The sequence below is a fragment of the Saccopteryx bilineata genome, chromosome 5 (genome assembly GCF_036850765.1).
Source record: "Saccopteryx bilineata isolate mSacBil1 chromosome 5, mSacBil1_pri_phased_curated, whole genome shotgun sequence".
Lineage (NCBI taxonomy): Eukaryota > Metazoa > Chordata > Mammalia > Chiroptera > Emballonuridae > Saccopteryx > Saccopteryx bilineata.
In genome coordinates this window covers 203,050,585-203,070,399 of record NC_089494.1, presented here as the reverse complement: position 1 = coordinate 203,070,399, position 19,815 = coordinate 203,050,585, and the positions used below count along the sequence as shown (strand labels likewise).

General features: G+C 35.7%; 1 protein-coding gene across 2 annotated transcripts in view; it reads left to right on the top strand.

Annotated features, from left to right (window-relative positions):
- The window catches only part of CFAP299 (cilia and flagella associated protein 299), a 725,440-nt gene that overhangs the window by 376,392 nt on the left and 329,233 nt on the right, over window positions 1–19,815 (top strand). Inside the window, exons 5-6 of one of the 2 annotated variants that reach the window (XM_066280904.1) lie at window positions 852–876; window positions 7,682–7,687. The exons of the other annotated variant lie outside the window; for it this stretch is intronic. Of the exons in view, the coding sequence (XP_066137001.1) occupies window positions 852–876; window positions 7,682–7,687 (31 nt within the window). The remainder of the gene's footprint in view (window positions 1–851; window positions 877–7,681; window positions 7,688–19,815) is intronic. 2 annotated transcript variants of the gene reach the window in all.

Genomic DNA, 19,815 nt, shown 5'->3' with positions numbered 1-19,815 from the left:
AGAGATATGTAGTATCCTCAAATATTTTGACTGGTAGAGATGTGTTAACAAAAAGTTTGGGGTTTCCAACTCAAGAATATAAATTCTATAAAAGAATGGCTCTTTTAATCAGTATACTTCTAGAACCTACCATAATCTGTTGCATGTTTTTGGAGTTGATAAATGGTAATTAAATTTATTAATGATAACTTCTGCTCATTTGCATTAAGTAAAATATCAGTAAAATCTCAGACACATGTTTCTTATATGTCTAATCTTTGTAATTAGTTGAACAACATCAAGTAATGTTTTAATGGAGAGTAATAAGATATTATAGATAGATTTAAGATATATTTTATGTTTTTTCTGCATTTTACATTTCTAACATGGAGTCCAAATATTGTTAAGTAATTAGTACAATAGAAACCCTCTCAATGTACATTTCATGACTAACTGGACTATGAAATAGATCAATTTCCTCTGAAAGCCCATGGTAAAACAGAAGTCCAAAGTTAGAGAGATACTTGCTCACATGCCCATACATATCTCCTCCCTGAGATTTTGTTACATGCTAATCAAGAGCCATTTATTTTTGTTTCTAAACCTGTTTATGTTAGTTCTCTTATTTACTATTACATTAAATTTAATGTTTAATTGTTCACGTGATTAAATTGAATTTTATGTAAGCATATGAAATATGGGAGCCAAAAGAAATTTTGTATCTAAGAAAAGTAAGTTAAATGCTTTGGATAGTTTTGTTTAAAATTGCAGTTAAATTAAGCATAGAAAAAACCATAGTAAGTTATTGGAAAAAGAATCATTAAAAACCTAGATGATTTTGATGTAAAATTTGCTTCTAAAGTATTTAAAAGTTCCTGTTATATTTTAAAGAAACAGGTACTAGGCTTTATGGATGATGCATTAGAGTAGTTCATGTAAAAACATTTTAAGAATCTCCAAGGAACACCTGCTTGCATAGAAAAGGCCTTGACCATAGTTTAAAAGTGGCCACTATGTGGACCTTTGTATGTTTTATATAAAAAATTAAGTTTGTATCCGTTCATGATTCTCTTGTTTCTTTTTTCTGACACACAGAGTAATTACCAGTCTAATTGTACCAGTTAAGAGGATTTCTACTATTATTCAACTTTGGCATTTCTTACTACACCACTCTTATACTTCTGGGGCAATGTAATTGAAAGATCTGGAGACTGAAAGACAGGAGTTAAAAATCTGTAACCATTTGCACCTCAGTTGAGTGAGTTGTGATTTTCTTGATACTGTACAACCTAAAAATATTCAGAAGTGAGAAAGTATAGCTGATAGATATGAAAATAAATGCTACTCAGATTCCCTCATTTCAAATCTCTCTCAAAACAGCCTCATTGTTTTCACTGATTAGCTACAAAATAAGTAACAATTACGAACAAACCTCAGCAAGAAATTCTAAAGCACATTTCATATTGGGGGCATCTATTTAAGTTTTCATTTGGAGTGTTTGTTTGTTGTTTTTTTTATCAAAAAGTGTTTCAAATGCTCTATTTTAGAATGTGTAAAAATGATTTCAACCCTGACTGTTTTCCAGAAACAGGAATAAGGAGAGCATCACATTGACACAAAGGGGATACCGAGACTTTGCCCAGCAAATGTGGTTTAACTCAGCCTTAAAATACGAAGCAGTTTGGGGGTAGATTTCTAGAGAGAAAGGTAACCTCAGAGAGAGGAGGCTGGACCAGCAAAGGGCAACCCAAAAGGAGCAGAACGTATTTATAGAGAAGGGAAGAAGCTTTTGGTCCTGGCTCAGGCAAGGGAGGGAGCTGCCTGAAGGACAAGGTACTGGAACTTTGAAGTAAGTTGGCTTTCTTGATCCACTGATGTTTCCTGGGCCTGAAAATGATATAAATCATTAATATATGGAGTATCTGTTATAATGGGGATAAAGTGTTATGGGAGAACTTGTGAAACAGTGAGATAACACTTCATTTTGACTTGATGGGTCCATATATATATTTTTGTTTGTTTGTTTGTTTGTTTGTTTTCAGAAGCTGGAAACGGGGAGAGACAGTCAGACAGACTCCCACATGCGCCCGACCGGGATCTAGGATCCACCCGGCATGCCCACCAGGGGCGAAGCTCTGCCCACCAGGGGGCAATGCTCTGCCCCTCTGGGGGCATCGCTCTGTAGCAACCAGAGCCACTCTAGCGCCTGGGGCAGAGGCCAAGGAGCCATCCCCAGCGCCCGAGCCATCTCTGCTCCAATGGAGCCTCGGCTGCGGCTGCGGGAGGGGAAGAGAGAGACAGAGAGGAAGGAGAGGGGGAGGGGTGGAGAAGCAGATGGACGTTTCTCCTGTGTGCCCTGGCCGGGAATCGAACCCGGGACTTCTGCACGCCAGGCCGACGCTCTACCACTGAGCCAACCGGCCAGGGCTGGGTCCATATTTTGAGACTATTTGTAGAGCATTATTTGAAAGGGAAGGAGACCGGAGACAGACACTTAGATACTAACATGGTACAATGCAAAATAATTCTTGAACTAAAACAGTTTCCCTTCATTTTAAGGCAATTGCCATTGATTTTAAAAATAATTTTCCAATGAATAGAATTTAAATTTATTGTTTTATTTTCTTCTACTTCATTAGTCCTTTTCCCTTATATTCAGAAATTCTACCAGTAAGTTAGTGTCTTGAAAGTATTTGACTAATTTAAAGTGAAGAATTAATTTTTAAAATTTTAGACAAAACTGAATATTACTTTAAGTAAAATAAAAGGTGAAAATATACATAATTTAATATTTGCTCAAATTGTATTATTATTAGAAGGCTACTAAAATTGGATTTTTAAATGTTTTGAAAGATTTATAATTATTGTCATATGGTTTAGTTTCATGTACATTTGAGAAAAAATCTTCTTTAGGCATTAAGGATTTTTCTCTATAAATTACTGAAGAATATGTTCCTTATGAAATTAGCTTTCAGTTTTCCACATGATTAATACGGAGAAAATGTACAATTGTATCATTTTTTTTTAGTCTATATAGGCTTACAATTGAAAAATTAGTTTGTAAATAAGAAAATAATGACAAAACAACTTTATAGTACAGAAATGCCTTATGTAATAGCATATGATATAAGAAACTATGAATATAGTCTATGTATGGAGTCATTTTAAAGTATGTTTGGAAGGTTAATATTTACAGAATTCATAGCACTCATATATTGAGAGCTATAATTTTTGTGTATTAGGGTACTTATTTTTTAAATAAAAATTTTAAATTAATAAATACCTAATGAAAATATTCTGAAACATCAATAAACAAAACAACTACTTTTTATCCAAACATCTCCAAAAATACTTTGTAGGATATACTTTTTATGTATGCATAAAATTATGTAGACTATATTTTTTCTAATAGAAATTTTATTGGCATATCATTTTTATACTTTAGTTCTTTACTCAGCATATAATTTTAGCATCTTTCAGTATTTTAATACAGTATTCTAAATCATTTTCCAAGGTTGTTATCTTAATGTTTTACACAAATGTTATATTGATATGCTATATCATGTTATTTAGTCAGTCATCTATGGCTGTCATTTATTTATAGTGTTCATATTGTCTCTAATGTAACCATGGAGATGAACTGCCTGAGGCCTAAATATCTGTGTCTTTCTCTTGTAAGACACAGTACAGGGATATCTGCTGTAAGTATCTTAAGGTTTTTGAAATAGGCTGCTAAATAGCTATCCATTTTATATGCCTATTTTATCTAAACTTTCTCATCCTATGTAGTATCTTTGTTTTGTTTTCATTTTTTGTAGTTTCCTGATTAGAAATTATATTTTTTATATTAAACAGCTTCTGGCTATTTGTCTCATGTAATTTTCACACAATGTGCTTTTCTGTGTATTTATATGGGTGCCTTTTGCACTCAGGTTTCAAGTATTTTCTGTTCTTGTGCTTTGCTTTGATGTTCTGTTTATGGCATTTTTGCAATGCAGATATTTATAGTTGGGTGAGTCTACAGATCTTGCCTTCCCATCTAGGCTGTTAGGTGCAAGCACACTTGTTTGTGGGTGGGGTTGGGGCTGTTTTAAAAAGGCACATATAAGGAAGGGAAAAGCACTCAGGTAAATTGTATTTGAACTACATATTCAGTTTCATTCAGGACAAAGTCAAAATGCCTCTGTAAACAGTTAATATATTTATGAATTTGAATATTTACTTAAGATGCAATGTTGAGGCCTTAAAAATATTGTGAGGCTAATGAATTTTCTCAAAAAGGAAGATGTTACTTTTATCATCAGAAACCAAGGCCTATACCATGTATCACCTTATATCAATGTATTTGGGTGGTTTTGAAAATACAGAAGAGAGAATTCCTGGGAAGATGAAAAGCTACATTTATGGCAGAAGGTAAAAGTCAATACTGGGACTCTCAGAACACTTAAGACCAATTAAGCTGTGATGGGCAGAGCAAAAATTTTATCTGATGAGAACTTAAAGCTGACTACATGGTTGCCAATAAATGTTTCCCATTGGAAGTGACACTGTACGTTTTACATGATAAAATACTGTTATTAGTGGATATAGAACTTTCAATGGAGCCAAAAATATTTCATCAAGTGAATTTGTGCATGCGGTAAAATTTTACCAAGTAAAATATTTTATGAACTATATTTCATAAAATACATTTGGCAAAACTTTAGAGAAAAGCAAGAAGTGAAAAATACAAATTTGGGGTTAATAGTTACCTCTGGGAGGGAGGGAAGGGAGTATGATTCAAGAGGGAAGGAGTAACCAGGGGTCAACAATGTTACCAAGAATGTTTAAATTTGTGGTGTTACACAGGTTTTTAAAATTATTAATAAAATAAAAAATAAAAATTAAAAAAAAATGGCCTGACCTGTGGTGGCACAGTGGATAAAGCGTCGACCTGGAAATGCTGAGGTTGCCGGTTCGAAACCCTGGGCTTGCCTGGTCAAGGCACATATGGGAGTTGATGCTTCCAGCTCCTCCCCCCTTCTCTCTCTCTCTCTCCTCTCTAAAAATGAATAAATAAAATAAAAAATAAAAATTAAAATTATTATTTCTTTTTAAATTTTATATTGACTTTAGAGGAAGAGGAAGGGAAAGAATGGGAGAAAGAGAGAGAGAGAGAGAGAAGCATTGATTCGTTATTCCACTTATTTATGCATTCCTTGGTTGATTCTTTTTTATTTTTCATATACTTTTTAATTTTTATTTAGAAAATTAAATTTAACAGGGTGATATTGATCAACTAGAGTACATAGGTTTCAGCTAAACATCTCTATAGCATTTGAACTGTTGATTACGTTGTGTACCCATCACCCAAAGTCAAATTGTTTTCCATCACCTTATATTTGTTCCTCTTTACACCCTTCACGTCATATCCTCTCTTATATCCCTCTCCCCTGGTAACCACTACACTTTTATCTATGTCCATGAGTCTCAGTTTTATATCCCACCTCTGTGTGAAATCATACAGTTCTTAGCTTTCTCTGATTTATTTATTTTACTCAGTATAATGTTCTCAAGGTCCACCCATGTTGTTGTAAATGGCACTATGTCATCATTTCTTATGGCTGAGTAGTATTCATATATATATATATATATATATATATATATATATATATATATATCACAACTTCTTTATCCAATCCTCTATTGAGGGACATTTTGGTTGTTTCCATGTCTTGGCCACTGACTGTGAATAATGCTGCAATGAACATGGGGTGAATGTATCCTATGTATTTCATTGGTTGATTCTTGTTATGTACCATGAGTGGGAATTGAACTCATAACCTTGGCATTTCAAGATGATGCTCTAACTAACTAAGCTACCCTGACAGGGCCCAAATTTATTATTTCTTACATATACATTATACATAGGCTTTGTTTGAATAAGCTATTAAATTTTTTTTTGGATTTTTCTGAAATGAGAAAGGGGGGGGCAGACAGACTCCCACATGTGTCCACTGGGATCCACCCAGCATGCCCACCAGGGGGCAATGCTTGGCCCTTCTGGGGCATTGCTCTGCTGCAATTGGAGCCATTCTAGCACCTGAGGCAGAGGCCATGGAGCCGTCCTCAGTGCCCTGGCCAACTTTGCTCCAATGGAGCCTTGGCTGCGGGAGGGGAAGAGAAAGACAGAGAAAAGGGAGAGGGGGAAGGGTGGTGAAGCAGATGGGTGCTTCTCCTGTGTACCCTGGCCGGGAATCGAACCCGGGACCTCCACATGCTGGGTCAACACTCCATGCTGAGCCAACTGATCAAGACCTAATATTTTTTTTAATCACAAAAATATTTAAAATGAATGCAGTAGTGATAGATACTTACTGAATTTGTCCTGTGTGCCTTCCATGGCCTTCACATTCTGGTTACCCTTTCCCCCATTCTGTTCCTACACTGTAATGACCTCTTACCCATGTTGTGTCTCTGTTCTGCCTCTGGTGCTCCCTCATGCCTCCCTGGTGGATGTGCCCCTTATTGGACTGTCCAGAGTTTTCTCTGCAGAAATACCCTGAGTAACTTCTTGCCAAGCAGCATACAATGAGCTTGAGCTACTAAACATGACTCACCTCCAATTTACTTATTTTACCTGTGCTCTGTTGCCACAAAATCTCAGCTTCACGCCTGCATGTTTTGCAAATGGAGACTCGGTGAGTCTAAAAAATAAACAAAGGAAAGTTGTTTATAAGAAGACGAAGAACTCTTCATCTTCTCTCCTTTGTCTCACATTATCAATGACCTTCAGAATCAGTGTGCAATGCCTTTATGTCTCTCCAAACTGTAAACTGATATCTAATTTTCACTCCAAACCTCTTTTCTCAGCTCCACTTGTATATTCAGCCACATTCTCTACTTGCCTCTCACACATGTCTGCAATTGCGTACATAATTCCTCACACTTACCCCAAGTGCTTCTTCCTGTGCCACGTCTTAAAGAATTGCAGGGCTATTGCTGAGTGGTGCAGAAAAGACACATAGGAATCATTCTACAGTGATCACCCCCCTCACCTTTTCATTTCCTTGACTCAACCTTTGCTATCTGTTTCCTTTTCTTTCTCTCTCTCTTCCTGCTGTATTTTAGGAGTTCATTTTTACTCATCTAGGTTACAAATATAGTAAAAATTAAAAAATAAATGGTCTCGTAATTGATCTGTCCTGTTGCCTACTCAAATTATTCCCTATACAGAGTGAACTAGAATACAGATCTGTCAATGCTGTTCAAATATCAGTATGTCTCCTCAGTGTCTGTATCTGTCAGTGGTCTCCAAAGTACAAACCTCAATAATGGTCAAGGTGAGCCAGTGGAGTGTGTAAAGAAAATATTAGCACTTATATTTGTTTTATTTTTAATTGTTATTATTGAGATGTAATTGACATGTAACATTGTACAAGTTTAAGACACACAACTTTTTGATTTGACATATTTATATGTTGCCATATGATTATGATTTTAGCTAACACTTTTATCATGTCATATAATTATTTCTTTTTTTGTGCTGAGAATATTTTGTTCTTTTCATGTGAAAAAATTAAGAAGAAATACATCTTTATTGATATTGAAATATGAATTGGTACCATGTTTTTTTCATTCAGATTACATATTTTATGGTCATTGGTTATGAATAACAACAAGATATGTTGTGGAAAGAATGGGAATTTAAAAATTTGAGGAGTTGGCAGTGGTACCTTGTTTTCTTTCTTTCAGCATATATTAACATATTGCAAGATATGTGTGCCAAGCTAAATGGATTTACTAATCATAGCAAATCAAACTAACCCTCAGAAAATGGATGAGAAACTTAGAACTAGTTTTCTAAAATGAATGGGTGAGAGAGAGAGACAGAAAGGAAGAAGGAAGGGAGAGGGAGGGGAAAGAGAGAAGAAAAAAAGGGAAAAGCAAAGGAAGGAAGGAAGGAAGGGAGGGAGGGAGGGAGGGAGGGAGGGAGGGAGGGAGGGAGGGATTCTTGAACAAGCAAACGTTTATTTGTCATAAAGAGAGCATTTAAAAATTTTTCAATATTATTTTACTGCTGAAAATGATTTTAAAACAATTCTAAGTAATCATATATGCATTCAAAATTTTATAAAATGAATCTTTAAATTTCTTAAATGATTTTTAAATGAAAAGGTTTTTGTGATATTTCGAAACAATTTTTAAAAATTAGAACTATATTTTCTAACACTTTCCCACACATTATTGAAACCATTTTATGAACGACAAAAAGCTTTCTTTGGGTACACTTGATTAAACAAGACATTTATAAATAAGTAAGTAAATAAATAAATAATTATACAGGGTGTGGCAAAAGTAAATTACAGATATTCATAAGAAAAAATAATACAATAATTAATGAATAAAAATACATGATTAAACTGTGTTTTGTGTACTCCCAATTGTAAACTTCCTTTCGCCCCACTCTGTATAATACCTTTCAATTAATTTCCCAGGAAAAAAACACAAAGTGATTAACATCAGAGAAGATAAAAGTTTGCTAACTGTATTTTAACCAAAACAATTGTGTAATTTATAGAGGAAAATGAAAACTAAGTTTCATGATTCAATGAGTGCAACTCAGGTTACTCTTATTTTACTTGTATTTAAGTAAGTTTGTGAGTTATTTTCTTTCAGTTCAGATGAACATCAAGAGCAAGTGGGCAACTAATCCGAACTTAGAACCATATTTTCAAAACACATTTCACTATAACATGTAAATTTGGAGGAAAAATAAAGCATTTTTATTTTTAAACATTCTATATTACAGCTCTAGCACATCCTTTTAAAAATGTATTTTATGTGCTTCAACATACATCATATGTACACAATGGTAAAATAATTAAGGTACATATTTATTTGTCTATTTAAAATAAACAAAAACAAGACAAGCTTAAAACACTTTTGTTGGAGTGACGTCACGAAAATGGCGCTGTGAGCAGCGTGTCCGACAGATCTCCCCAAAATCTCAACAAATTTATCAACTAGAAACAGAAAAATTTATCCTCAGAGCATTTCGGAGTTCTACACACACTGAAAGCGAAAGGACTGCTATCACTTGAATCTGAGAGACGTGTCGAAGCTGAGGGTGTGGAAGAAGCTAACTACCGCACGGATGTTCATTCAAGCCGAGGAGGGAGTATGCCTGTGGTGAGTCAACCCGCGCGTACAACTGCCCGCCCACACTCTGTGAGCAGCCGAGGGCGTGCCGTGAGAAACCACGCGCGCATGTGCGCCGTGCCACGGTCCGGTCACAGAGCGAGCTCCCTTGCACCGCGAGTGTCTCCAGTGGCCCGCGCACTGCGAGTGAGAGTCCCCAGCCACCAGCGTGCCTAGAGCACCCCATTCGCTCGCGTGCCCTGAATGTCCCACTAGCCCACATGCCCAGAGCACCCCACTCGCCCGCACACCCAGAGTGCCCCATTCTCTCACGCCCAGAGCACCCCAGCCGCCAGCAGCAAGGCAAGCAGGAAGGGCGCCAAAGCTATCTTCCCTACTCTGGAGATTCTCTCCATGGGCGGGGCACCTCACCCAGCCATTCAAGCTAACAATCAAGCGTTGGGGGAGGGGCGCATGGGCAGCTTGAAATACTTTCTGGAGCATAGCTGCGGATCCAATCACTGAAATTAGTTTAACCCATGAAATCTGCGCACCCATGGGGCTCTAATTGATCTCTCTCAGTTCAGCGATCCAAGACAAGAGGCGTGATATTTTTTAATGCCTCTCACTAAAGGGGCGGAGGCAACTTCTGATTGACAGAGCCTTCATATTCAGGGATATACGCTAACAAGAGGGACTTGACAGATGTTAAGATCTATACAGCAAGCAGCGACTAGTGCCTCTTCTTCCCAGCCAAAACAGACCACAAAGTGTGGAAAGCCTGGGTTGAGTGGTCCAACTGAATGCTAGGCGCTGAACAGTCACCTTGACAACAATTGACTCCCAGCCCCGCCTGATTATGCTGGAGGCTCTGACTGCCAGAGCCTTACCCAGAGCCTTGCGCTGAGTGGGGATAGAGTGGGGATTTCCCAGCTCTTTGAGCCTCTTACTCCCTAGGCAGAAGCAGTGGCAGCCTCATAGCTGGATCACCAGGCTGCTAATTCAGGAAGGGGAGACTAGGAGAGAGACTCCGGGAAAGCAAACTCTCTCATTGTTGGACCCTGCAAACACCAACAAGCCTTGACTACCAACGAGACTAAAGCCAATTATATGACATTGCCATAGAATCCCATCAACTGCAAATCCCTACCTAAGCATGACACAGGGGCAGAGCCTGGGGTACAGAGTCACCAACCAGGAAGAGGGAGAGAAAAGAAAAAGGAAGAAGTTAACCTCTCAAAATTAAGAAAAATCCACAGACTTTATAACTTGTTCAACTATTTTCTGTTGTTGTTGTTTGTTTCTTCTATCTTATTGCCTTTATTATTATTACTTCTATTTCCTCCACCTCAGTCCATTTATTCTCTGCCCATCTTATGCTTCCCTTATCTTGAACTACACTACCCATGAGTGTAACATTTTATTTCCTTTCTTTTTTTAAAAGTTTTTTTAAACATTTTTTAAAATTTATTTATTCATTTTTAGAGAGGAAAGGGAGAGACAGAGAGAGAGAGAGAGGAGAGACAGAGACAGAGAAGGGGGAGGAGCTGGAAGCATCAACTCCCATATGTGCCTTGACCAGGCAAGCCCAGGGTTTCGAACTGGTGACCTCAGCATTTCCAGGTCAATGCTTTATCCACTGCGCCACCACAGGTCAGGCTTATTTCCTTTCTTCATCCTTACTCTCCTTTAGGGTTACACACCAAAACCCTTAACTCTCACTCCCCTTTTGTTTTTTTTTTCTTTTCCTTTTTTTCTTCCCTTGTTTTTCTCTTTTTCCTATTTTTTCCTTTCTATTTGTTTCTTCTTTTCTCCTTTTACTTTTCCTCCCATTCAATCCTCAATCACAAACAAATTATTCAATTTGGGACTCAAGGTTTTTTTTGGTTTTTGTTTTTTTTTTTTGCTTTTAGTTTTCTTTTGTTTATTTGTTTTTGTGGCATTTTAGGTACTTTTTACTTTGCTCTTTAACTCATTAGCATTCCTCCCAACCCAAGGTCTCCATTGTATTTAGCCTTTGCTCCACTTAATACAACAGATTTTTACTTATTATTTCTATTTTTTTCTTCTTTAATTATTTTTTTTCTCCTTTTTTCTGTTTCCCTCTTATCCCTCTCATTATATCTCTTAGTCAACCATCACTTACAGGCAAATCATTTTATACTTGTCTAAGATTTTCTCCTTTTTTTGCATTTAGTAGGTCCCTACTCCCTTTTTTGCCCCTTGAACTCTTCACCCCAAATCAGGCCCTCTGTTATAGGCAGTTTTTGTTCCATTTAGCATAATATAATTCACAAGTCATCACGATATTTTCCAGAGGAGGGGAAGAGAAGAAAGAAAAAAGGGGGAAATAATAAATTATTACTGTTTTTTATTTTGGGGTGTTTTTCTTTTTTCCGTTTTTTTCCTTTTTTTCCTTTTTATTTTTTATTAATTCTAATTAGTGCTATCAACAAGACCACCCTCAGATGCCAATAAGAAAAAGGAAATCAAATATTATGGATACAAAAGATAGAGAGGTAACACAAATAGATGTGGAAAAACCAATGGAGAAAAGATTTAATATATTGGAAACCTTGGAGCTAAATGACAGAGAATTTCAAATAGAAATTCTAAAAATACTCAGAGATATACAAGAAAACACAGAAAGGCAATTTAGGGAACTCAGAAAACAACTCAACGATCACAAAGAATATATTACCAAGGAAATTGAAACTATAAAAACAAATCAAACAGAAATGAAAAACTCAATTCACGAGCTGAAAAACGAGGTAAGAAGCTTAGCTAATAGAACAGCCCAGATAGAAGATAGGATTAGTGAAATAGAAGACAAGCAACTTGAGGCACAACAGAGAGAAGAAGGAAGAGACTCAAAAATAATAAAAAACGAGAAAGCCTTACAGGAATTGTCTGACTCCATCAGAAAGAATAACATAAGAATAATAGGTATATCAGAGGGAGAAGAGAAAGAAAATGGAATGGAGAATATACTCAAACAAATAATAGACGAGAACTTCCCAAGCCTGTGGAAAGAACTAAAGCCTCAAATTCAAGAAGCAAACAGAGCACCGAGTTTTCTTAACCCCAACAAACCCACTCCAAGGCACATCATAATGAAGATGACACAAATCAATGACAAAGAAAAAATTCTCAAGCAGCCAGGGAAAAGAAGAGTACAACATATAAAGGAAGGCCCATTAGATTATCATCAGATTTCTCAGCAGAAACTCTACAAGCTGGAAGAGAGTGGACGCCGATATTTAAAGCCCTGAAAGAGAGGAACTTTCAGCCAAGAATACTATACCCATCAAAGCTATCCTTTAAGTACGAAGGAGATATAAAAACATTCACAAATACAGAAAAGATGAGAGAATTAATCATCAGAAAGCCCCCACTCCAGGAAATACTAAAGGGGGTTTTCCAACCAGATTCAAAGAACAAAACAACACAAAACCACAAGTAACAACTCCACCAAGAACACAATAAAACCAAATTTATACTGTGACAACAAAAGAAAAAAAGGGGGGAGAGGATGGAGATTAACAGTAACAAAGGACAATGAAGCGCAGAAATACTCATAAGATAGGGTACTACAATGAATATGGTAGGTACCCTTTTCATTACTTAATGGTAACCACCCTTGAAAAAACCACCACAAAAACACTTGACTTAAAAAAGGTAGCAACAGAGGAAAGAAGTATGGAACACAAACAAACAAAAACAAATGATAGAAAAACAAAAGAGAAGAATCAAACTAGATACAAAACTAACAGAAAGCAATTTATAAAATGGCAATAGGGAACCCACAAGTGTCAATAATTACACTAAATGTAAATGGATTAAATTTACCAATAAAAACACACAGAGTAGCCGAATGGATTAAAAAAAAATCCAACTGTATGCTGCCTACAAGAAACACATCTAAGCAACAAGGATAAAAACAAATTCAGAGTGAAAGGCTGGAAAACAATACTCCAATCAAATAACACCCCAAAAAAAGCAGGTGTAGCAATACTCATATCTAATAATGCTGACTACAAGACAGAAAAAGTACTCAGAGACAAAAATGGTCATTTTATAATGATTAAGGGGAAGTTGAATCAAGAAGACATAACAATCTTTAATATATATGCACCAAACCAGGGAGCACAAAAATATATAAGACAGCTACTTATTGACCTTAAAACAAAAACTGACAAAAATACAATCATACTTAGAGACCTCAATACACCGCTGACGGCTCTAGATCGATCATCCAAACAGAGATTCAATAAAGATATATTGGCCTTAAACGAAATACTAGAACACCTGGATATGATAGACATCTACAGGACACTTCATCCCAAAGCGACAGAGTATACATTTTTCTCTAGTGTACATGGAACATTCTCAAGTATTGACCATATGTTGGGCCACAAAGACAATATCAGCAAATTTAGAAAAATTGAAATTGTACCAAGTATATTCTCTGATCATAAAGCCTTGAAACTAGAATTCAACTGCAAAAAAGGGGGAAAACCCCACAAAAATGTGGAAACTAAACAACATACTTCTAAAAAATGAATGGGACAAAGAAGAAATAAGCACAGAGATCAAAAGATATATACAGACTAATGAAAATGACAATACGACATATCAGAATCTCTGGGATGCAGCAAAAGCTGTAATAAGAGGAAAGTTCATATCACTTCAGGCTTATATGAACAAACAAGAGAGAGCCCAAGTGAACCACTTAACTTCACACCTTAAGGAACTAGAAAAAGGAGAACAAAGACAACCCAAAGCCAGCCGAAGAAAGGAGATAATAAAAATCAGAGCAGAAATAAACGAAATAGAGAACAGAAAAACTATAGAAAAAATCAATAAAACAAGGAGCTGGTTCTTTGAAAAGATCAACAAAATTGACAAACCCTTGGCAAGACTCACCAAGGAAAAAAGGCACAAGACTCAAATAAATAAAATCCAAAATGAAAGAGGAGAGATCACCACAGACATCATAGATATACAAAGAATTATTGTAGAATACTATGAAAAACTATATGCCACCAAATACAACAATCTAGAAGAAATGGATAAATTCCTAGAACAATACAACCTTCCTAGACTGAGTCAAGAAGAAGCAGAAAGCCTAAACAGACCAATCAGCAGGGAGGAAATAGAAAAAACTATTAAAAACCTCCCCACAAAGAAAAGTCCAGGCCCAGACGGTTATACTAGTGAATTCTATCAAACATTCAAAGAAGACTTGGTTCCTATTCTACTCAAAGTCTTCCAAAAAATTGAAGAAGAAGCAATACTTCCAAACACATTTTATGAGGCCAACATAACCCTCATACCAAAACCTGGCAAGGATGGCACAAAAAAAGAAAACTACAGACCAATATCTCTAATGAATACGGATGCTAAAATACTAAACAAAATACTGGCAAACCGAATACAACAACATATTAAAAAAATAATACATCATGATCAAGTGGGATTCATCCCAGAATCTCAAGGATGGTTCAACATACGTAAAACGGTTAACGTAATACACCATATCAACAAAACAAAAAACAAAAACCACATGATCTGATCAATAGATGCAGAAAAGGCTTTTGATAAAATACAACACAATTTTATGTTTAAGACTCTCAGCAAAATGGGTATAGAAGGAAAATATCTCAAAATGATAAAGGCCATATATAATAAACCATCAGCCAACATCATATTAAATGGCATAAAACTGAGGACTTTCCACCTTAAATCAGGAACAAGACAGGGTTGTCCACTCTCTCCACTCTTATTTAACGTGGTGCTAGAGGTTCTGGCCAGAGCAATCAGACAAGACAAAGAAATAAAAGGCATCCATATCGGAAAAGAAGAAGTAAAGGTATCACTTTTTGCTGATGATATGATCCTAAACATCGAAAACCCAAAGGACTCCACAAAAAGATTACTAGAAACAATAAACCAATACAGTAAGGTCGCAGGATACAAAATTAACATAAAAAAGTCCATAGCCTTTCTATATGCCAACAATGAAATATTAGAAAACGAACTCAAAAAAATAATCCCCTTCATGATTGCAACAACAACAAAAAAATACCTAGGAATAAACATAACAAAGAATGTAAAGGACCTATATAATGAAAACTACAAGGCATTGTTAAGAGAAATAGAAAAAGACACAATGAGATGGAAAAATATTCCTTGTTCTTGGATAGGAAGAATAAATATAATTAAAATGGCCATATTACCCAAAACAATATATAAATTTAATGCAATTCCAATCAAAATTCCAATGACATTTTTTAAAGAAATGGAACAAAAAATCATCAGATTTATATGGAACTATAAAAAACCCCGAATAGCCAAACCAATCCTAAGGAAAGAGAATGAAGCTGGGGGCATTACAATACCTGACTTTAAACTATATTATAGGGCCACGATAATCAAAACAGCATGGTATTGGCAGAAAAATAGACACTCAGACCAATGGAACAGAATAGAAAGCCCAGAAATAAAACCACGTATATATGGTCAAATAATCTTTGATAAAGGGGCCAGCAACACACAATGGAGAAAAGAAAGCCTCTTCAACAAATGGTTTTGGGAAAACTGGATAGCCACATGCAAAAGAATGAAACTCGACTACAGCTTGTCCCCGTGTACTAAAATTAATTCAAAATGGATCAAAGACCTAAATATAAGACCTGAAACAATAAAGTACATAGAAGAAGACATAGGTACTAAACTCATGGACCTGGGTTTTAAAGAACATTTTATGAACTTGACTCCAATGGCAAGAGAAGTGAAGGCAAAGATAAATGAATGGGACTACATCAGAATAAAAAGTTTTTGCTTAGCAAGAGAAACTGATATCAAAATAAACAGACAGCCAACTAAATGGGAACTAATATTTTCAAACAACAGCTCAGATAAGGGCCTAATATCCAAAATATACAAAGAACTCATAAAACTCAACAACAAACAAACAAACAATCCAATAAAAAAATGGGAAGAGGACATGAACAGACACTTCTCCCAGGAAGAAATACAAATGGCCAACAGATATATGAAAAGATGCTCAGCTTCATTAGTTATTAGAGAAATGCAAATCAAAACTACAATGAGATACCACCTCACCCCTGTTAGATTAGCTAGTATCAACAAGACGGGTAATAGCAAATGTTGGAGAGGCTGCGGAGAAAAGGGAACTCTCATCCACTGTTGGTGGGACTGTAAAGTAGTACAACCATTATGGAGGAAAGTATGGTGGTTCCTCAAAATACTGAAAATAGAACTACTTTATGACCCAGCAATCCCTCTACTGGGTATATACCCCAAAACCTCAGAAACATTGATACGTAAAGACACATGTAGCCCCATGTTCATTGCAGTACTGTTCACAGTGACCAAGACATGGAAACAACCAAAAAGCCCTTCAATAGAAGACTGGATAAAGAAGATGTGGCACATATACACTATGGAATACTATTCAGCCATAAGAAATGATGACATCAGATCATTTACAGCAAAATGGTGGGATCTTGATAACATTATACGGAGTGAAATAAATAAATCAGAAAAAAACAAGAACTACATGATTCCATACATTGGTGGAACATAAAAACGAGACTAAGAGACATGAACAAAAGTGTGGTGGTTACCAGGGGTGGGGGGAGGGAGAACACAGGAGGGAAGAAGGGAGTTAGGTGGAGGGGGAGGGGCACAGAGAAAACTAGATAGAGGGTGACGGAGGACAATCTGATTCTGTGTGAGGGGTATGCAACATAATTTAATGACAAGATAACCTAGACATGTTTTCTTTGAATATATGTACCCTAATTTATTAATGTCATCCCATTAACATTAATAAAAATTTATTTAAAAAAAAACAAAAAAAACACTTGTTTCTTATTTTATATTTACTGATAATGTATATTCTAAAAATGAGTGATAAAATTAGCATATATTTAGAATATTTGTGGAATATAGTATATTTAAGAAAGGCAATATAAAATTGAAAGTTTTAACATGATAAAAAGGGCCGTTCTTAATCCTGACCATCTAATTTAAATGTAGCATATAATAAATTTTACTATCTAATTACCCTGTTCTCTTAGAAGAAGGTACTTGTGAAGTAGTCACAGGTATAAAAGTGTGATGAGACAGCTGACATCCTGAGAGCAAAGGAACAATTAGAAATGATTTAAGCAATGGTTGCTCAATTGTATAATGGTTTACATAGCGCAAGAATGGATATTGATAATGGTATCAAAAAAGAATTTATTGTTAGCCTGACCAGGAAGTGGTGCACTGGATAGAGCGTTCGAATGGGATGCAGAGGACCCAGGTTTGAAACCCAAGGTCGCCGAGTTGAGCACAGGCTCACCAGTTTGAGTGCAGGGTCGCTGGCTTGAGCGTGGGATCACAGACATGACCCCATTGCCACTGCCTTAAGCAAGGGTTCACTCACTCTGCTATAGCCCTGCAGTCAAGGCCTGTATGAGAAAGCAATCAATCAACAACTAAAGTGCTGCAACAAAGAATTGATGCTTTTCATCTCTCTCCCTTCCTGTCTGTCCCTATCTGTTCCTCTCTCTGTCTCTGTGACACACACAAAAAATTCATTTTTATATTAAAATGCTTTTTCACTAAAATATTTCAAAGTTTATTACTTGATATATTATATTCCAATATTGAAAAAATTTTTATAGTCTAAGATATTTTCTTTTGATAAATTAGACAACAGTGTAGTGTTCTTGGTGAACATTTCATGTGAGTGTTTTATAAAATTATTCACCATGCTCAAGTCTGTGTCCAATTTGCTCATATGTCAGTAATATTTATAATGTATGTATATGCATGCATATCATGTTAAGAAGAATTTATTTATATATATATATATGTGTGGTAGGTAGACATTAAGCTGATTTTATTTCAGATGCTCACTCGTTGCAGTTACTATATTTCAGGTACAAAATTTGCTTCAAATATGGCTAATCTGATTATGAAGCTCCATGATGCTGTAATACTAGGGAATGGTTGGCATCTTCTGAAAGTTAATTGATAAGATCAACAATATCGAAACACTATGAGATTCATGTTTTCTGAGCATTTTGTATCTTTTCATTTGCTCATATTCAAGGAAGATGAACTGCAGTTAATGAGTCATTATGTGCTCAGGATAAAGGGAGGTGTAAAAACAGAAAGGCATAAGGTTAGGTGACAGGATTTAGGTGGCATTTATTGGTAATGCAGATGGCTTATGAAACTTACATAAAATTCTTTCGTGCTCCTAAGTCCTGATAGTCTGTGTGTTAGGTCTCGTTAAACTCTATTGAGTAATGTGTTTATGGTTCTTGGTCTCTCTCCACTTTCAGCCTTTAGATCATTCTATGTTTTAGGTTTGATTAATGTGTTATGAAATTTTTTGATATTAATGAGTGATTTATCTGAGGCTAAAATGTTAGTAGAAAATTAAAGCATAGAACTATAAGAGCATTCACAGATACATCACCTATATGGCACAAATTTATTTGTAAAGTTGGACATTCATTATTCTATTATTGTTTTTAAAGAATAATAGATATTTTCATTAATTTAGGTAAGAAATATTCCGAGATGCATGTTTTCTAGTCACTTTAGTCAGATTCCCAGGGGCAATATTATTTTAAAAGACATTAAAGGTCAGTCCTAAGGTGATTGATGCCACATAATTATCAATGTTAACTTATTATATTTATTTAAAAACAATGCCCCAAGAGTTTGTATTTTATACAAAATTAATAAAGAACAGTCAAGGTTTTTAATGAAACTGACTTCCTAGAATAAGCTTTGCCCGTTAAATTATTGGTCACATATTAGCTCTGCATTTATCATTTTTAATAATCTAAATTTTTGCTAACCAGTCTCTTTAACATGATGGGTAGAAAGAAAAGGTTTACTATGAAGGAGACAGTAGAAACTATTAAGGCGATCTCCCATTGGTGCCTGATACAGTATCACTAAAATACTTATTTTAAAGACAAATATTCCAAAACTATGGCAGGAAATGCACTTTTGTGACTTAAATTTGAGTCTGTAAAACCATAATGTGTACCGAGTAGACAAAATTTTTATGGTGGGGGTGGGGGGCCCCTGCAGCTGTGTCAGCTTAACAAATGCTTTGCATGTGTTGTTCTTGAAGACCAAATAAAAAAGCAATGCCCTCATCTTTGAAGGGTATGAGAATATGTTTTTCTTTTAATAATAGTCACAAATATGATCCTCATTTTATTTTCTTAAACCGTTTGAAACAGTGAGTAGGCATTTCAACTTGAACGCACAGCTGTTCAGTTGATGATGCACAAAGGATGCCCAACAATATTCTTAAAGTAAAATTGAAATCGTAATTATGTGAATTTTAGCTACTGGAATTATAAACATGGAGCCCCACAAGGAAAGATGGAAAGCTGCCAACTGCATTTTATGAAAACACACAGATCACAAAGAAATTTACATTTTGTCACCCTCTTCCCTTATTGGTATGTAAAGCATCTCCCTGCTCTCTACTTTTCCGACTTCTATTTGAAGGTGGAGGTCAGGTGGTTGGAAGTGGGTTAATGATTTCCTCTCATCTGTTCATAATGAACAGCTGTATTGTGCAATGTTATTTTGAATATGCATAGACCATTACTCAGCTCAGATGAAAAGATGTAACTTTATCTTCTTTATTGTTTCAGTGTTTGC